This window comes from Chlorella variabilis, assembly GCF_000147415.1.
Source record: "Chlorella variabilis unplaced genomic scaffold CHLNCscaffold_1, whole genome shotgun sequence".
Taxonomy (NCBI): Eukaryota; Viridiplantae; Chlorophyta; class Trebouxiophyceae; order Chlorellales; family Chlorellaceae; genus Chlorella; species Chlorella variabilis.
In genome coordinates, this window is record NW_005435087.1 from 1,647,762 (window position 1) to 1,651,849 (window position 4,088).

Sequence of the window (4,088 nt, forward strand, 5' to 3'; positions counted from 1 at the left end):
GCACGCGCACGCACGCACACACACACACACACACACACATGCGCCCCGCCCCCTGCCTTCCCCCCCGGCCGCACGCCCCGCAGCTGCATGGCCACCAGCGGCGACGGGTACGTGGTGGTGGGCGCCGACGACGGCCGGGTGCGGCTGTACAGCGAGAAGACGCTGACGCAGGCCAAGACGTCCATACCGGGCATGGGCCTGCCCATCACCGCGGTGGACGTCACGTACGACGGTGAGCACGCAGCGCAGCGCAGCACAGCGCAGCGCAGCGCGGCGCGCTCCACGCCTCCGTTTGGGGTCGGGCGTGGGGAGGGCCCGCCCCTCGTTGGCTGGCCGGGCCGGGCCGGGCTGCATTGCACTGGGTGGTGCCTCCTGCACGCCGCCGACGCCGCCACGCCTGCGCTCGCCCACGCGCTCGCCCGCGCATGCCGCCGCCGCCGCAGGCAAGTGGGTGCTGGCTACCACCAAGAACTACCTGATGGTGCTGAAGACGAGCTACCGCGACCCCAAGAGCGGCAAGGAGCTGTGCGGGTTCACAAGCCGCATGGGGTCCAACGCACCCGCCCCGCGCCTGCTGCGCCTCAAGACAGGTGTGCGGCGCGTGGGGCGGGGACGCGGGCCGTGGCCGCGGCTGCGTGTCCGCCGGCCGCGTGCCTGTTCCCACGCCACCCCAGGCCCTGCACTCACAAGAGCGCCTGCCGATGTGCCCGCCCCGCCACCCTCACACCCCGCGCCGTGGTGCAGAGGATGTGAAGCTGACCAAGAGCGCCCCGCTGGAGAAGGGGCACTTCACGTGGATCACCGAGAAGGGGCGGCAGGAGCGCTGGGTGGTGGCATCCTGCGGCAACTACACCGTGCTGTGGAACTTCAGGTGTGTGGGGGGGGAGGGGGTGCCTGGGCTCAGGCCTGGGCCAGAGGGTGGGTTGGACCGCTGGGCTGGCTGGCCAGGCAGCCGGGGAGGCGGCCCGGCACAGCAGGGCGCGGCCGGGAGGCGGGCGGGCGCCGCGCCGGCGGCTGCGGCCGCTGCACGTGCCCGGCCCTGAGCCCTCGCGCTTCTTTCCTCCCCGCAGGTCTGTCAAGGTGGCTGAGCCCGAGGTGGTGTCGTACGGCGGCCTCACCACCGTGACCAAGTACCACCTGGTGCGCAAGAACGAGCACGTGGTGGACTCAGGTGGGGGCTGGGGAGGGCTCACGGGCATGGCTGCCGTTGTGCTTTGGTGCAGCACCACAGCAGCGCCTAGGCTGGGGCCCAGGGCCGGCAGGGGGCTGCCACCTGGTGCTCCCTGCTGCAGCCCTGGCCGCCGCCTCCTCACGTGCATGCGGCGCCAGGCCCCACGCCGCGCGCGCTCACCCGCCCGCCTGCCACGCCCCCGCCCCGCCTGCCCCGCCTGCCGCAGTGTTCATGCACGACAACTTTGCGCGGGGTGCGGGCAGCGCGGACGAGAGCGCAATGGTGGTGGTCACCAAGACGCACGTGTATGCTGTGGAGGGGGATGAGTCGGAGGAGGACTAGCGGCGGGCTGGAGGTGGGGCTGGGGGCGGCTGGGTCGCCGCCGCTGAGTAAGAGTAGCGCGCTGTAGCTGAACCCACCCCGCAGCCATGTGTTTTTCATTCCTTGGCGCAACACTCCCATGTAAGCCGAACTTGCTTGGCTTGGCCCGGCAGCTCCACCCCGACAGCCAGCAGCAGGCAGCAGAGGCGGCAGCAGGCAGGAGAGGCAGCAGCAGCACCCCGACAGCCAGCAGGCACCAGCAGCAGCGGCAGCAGCGGCAGGCAGCGCCCCACCTGAACCCTGGGATGGCGCAGAAGGAGCAGGCGTGGCTGCAGCCCTCAGCCACACGCAGGTAGGCGGTGTGGCGGGGCGTCAGGCGGTGGCGGTCCCACTCGGGGCGGAAGGCCACCGTGGCCTCCCCCACCTGCACAGCGTGCATAGCACATACCCAGTCAACAGCCAGCCAGCCAGCCAGCCAGCAGGCCATCCGCACAGGCATCTTGAGCTGGCCTGCCCGCCGCCGCAGCTGCCGCGGGCCAGCCAGCGCGTGCGGCGCTCACAGCCTGCCGCATCCCGCAGCCCACAGCCCACCTGCACGCGCGAGCGCTGCCGGTACTCGTCCATGTCTATGTCGGGGGGTGCATCCAGGATGGTGCGCAGCGAGGCGCTCAGGCTGCCGTACTTCTCAAAGCTGCAGGGGTGGGTGGGTCGGTGGAAGGGGAGGAGCCGAGGGTGGGAGTGAAGGGCCGGCTGGTGGGAGAGGTGCGTGGGCAGGCAGGCAGTGGCGGGCAGGCTGCTTGGGAGGGCATCCAGGGGCGGGCATGGCCCTCTGGCTGCAGCACCAGCCCAAGCTCCCCGACAGCGGCATTGCTGCCTCACTCACCCCACCACCAGGTCTGCCTCTGGCAGCTGCTCCGCCAGCTCCTGAGAGTAGCGCTGCGCCAGGCACCCCGTCACCACCACCCGCCTCACACGCCCATCCTCCTTCATGCGCGCCGCCTCGATGATGGTCTGCGGCGCGGCGGCGGCAGGGGCAGGAGGAGATCAGGGTCGACAGAGGCGTGGGCCGGGCTGTAGCGCAGCGCTTGGGCGGGCTGCTGACAGCAGGTGCGCCGAGAGTAGGTGGTTTGCCGTGAGCTGGCCTGCAGCCCGCTGCTTCCAGCGCCACCCAGTCGCTGCTGCAGCTTCCTGCTCCTTGCAGCACGCCCTGCCGCAGCTGCCTGGTGGTGCCACAACTCGCAGGGTGTACCCTGCGAATGCGCCCTATGAGTCGAGCCTGCTGCTGCCGCCACCAGGCGTGCCGCCGCTGCACCTCTATCGACTCATCCTTGGCATCCTCCACAAAGCCGCACGTGTTGATCACAATGGCGTCCGCCTGCAGGCTGGCCTGACTGGGCACGTCAGCAGCAGTACAACGGCAGCGGCACGGCAGCCAGCTGGGGACAGCAGGCATAGGCGTCGGGCGGCTGCCGCAGCGACGCGCCTCGTCTTGTGCGTCTGTGATCTCGAAACCTGAGCGGTACAGATCTCCTAGCAGCACCTCGCCATCCACTGTGTTCTTGGGGCAGCCCAGGCTGCAGCAGGGTGGACGTGGAGGAGAATGGGGTGGCCGCACTGCTGGCCGCAGACCAGCCGCCGCCGGCCGCATGGCGCCATGCATACTGCAGGCCCACCACACCACATACCTGACCATGGACACTCGCAACCCCTTCTTCTCCTGGGCCTCAGGAGCACTTGGTGTGGCTGCAGCGCGCACTGTAGGCGCCCTGCGCCTGGGGGCCGGCCCACCGGGCGGCGCTGCCGGCCTGCTGCTGCTGGCTGCCGTGACATGCATTTCTGGCGGGTAGTTTAATGGCTCAATTTCAGCTTTTGTGACGCATGCTGGGCATGGCGAGTTGGCACCTCTGCCACGTGCACCCTTGCCCACCTTAGGGCCTGGACGCCCTCATGCGTGCATGCCCGCCAGCCGCTCGATTCACCCATTTTTGTACACTCATTGGGCTCTTGAAAAGCGGGCCAACACGCCCTACAAGTGTGCAGCGAGCTCCCACCACCTGTCAGTGGGCGCAAAACCGCCTGAAAACCAACTTCACTCGCGGGCCACGTGCCTTGATCGCATTCCAATGGTGTTAGAAAAGGTTTGGACGCACGGGCGGACCGGGAAACGCCTCCCTGCAGCTTGGCATTTTTGAATGGCGCCCTGCAGCTGGCGCCCACAGACTCTTGACTACCCCCTCTGCAGAATGCTCTCCTCAAGCTAGTGGTTACAATCATGCTCACAAATCATTTAGCACTCTTGTCACCGACAGGGCCGGCCACCGCCCTCCCCGGTCCAGCACTTAGGCAACGTGAGCAGCTGCCGGTGCCGGCGCCGTTGCTGCATGTTGCTGCTGCAGCCCAGCTCCACCCATCAGTCTTCTTCTGCTTCACTCCACTGCAGGCAGGCAGCTNTCCCTGAATAGCCGGGTTGCACAGGAGCAGGGCGCAGCCCCCGGCTTGGCTTCACGTGCGAGCCGCTGCCCCGCCCTCGTCTGGGTCCCATACGACAGCCCTCCCCACTCACATTTGTCCCACGCCTTCTGTTCTGTCTGCAGTG

The 4,088-nt window shown here is 68.8% G+C and overlaps 2 protein-coding genes across 2 annotated transcripts in view; one reads left to right on the top strand and one right to left on the bottom strand.

Annotated features, from left to right (window-relative positions):
* Window positions 1-1,513, top strand: part of CHLNCDRAFT_133326 (hypothetical protein) — a gene marked incomplete at both ends in the record, with an annotated part of 4,418 nt that extends 2,905 nt beyond the window's left edge. Inside the window, 5 exons of the mRNA XM_005851772.1 lie at window positions 84-232; window positions 444-590; window positions 745-871; window positions 1,071-1,171; window positions 1,398-1,513. Coding sequence (XP_005851834.1) covers window positions 84-232; window positions 444-590; window positions 745-871; window positions 1,071-1,171; window positions 1,398-1,513 — 640 coding nt within the window. The remainder of the gene's footprint in view (window positions 1-83; window positions 233-443; window positions 591-744; window positions 872-1,070; window positions 1,172-1,397) is intronic.
* Window positions 1,514-1,608: 95 nt separating this feature from the next.
* CHLNCDRAFT_133327 (hypothetical protein) lies at window positions 1,609-3,326 on the bottom strand (the record flags this gene model as incomplete). Its single annotated transcript, XM_005852101.1, has 7 exons — window positions 1,609-1,665; window positions 1,839-1,916; window positions 2,084-2,183; window positions 2,376-2,503; window positions 2,742-2,879; window positions 3,033-3,066; window positions 3,178-3,326. 7 exons carry the CDS (start codon window positions 3,324-3,326, stop codon window positions 1,609-1,611), a joined length of 684 nt encoding a protein of 227 aa, XP_005852163.1.
* Between the last annotated feature and the right edge of the window lie 762 nt (window positions 3,327-4,088).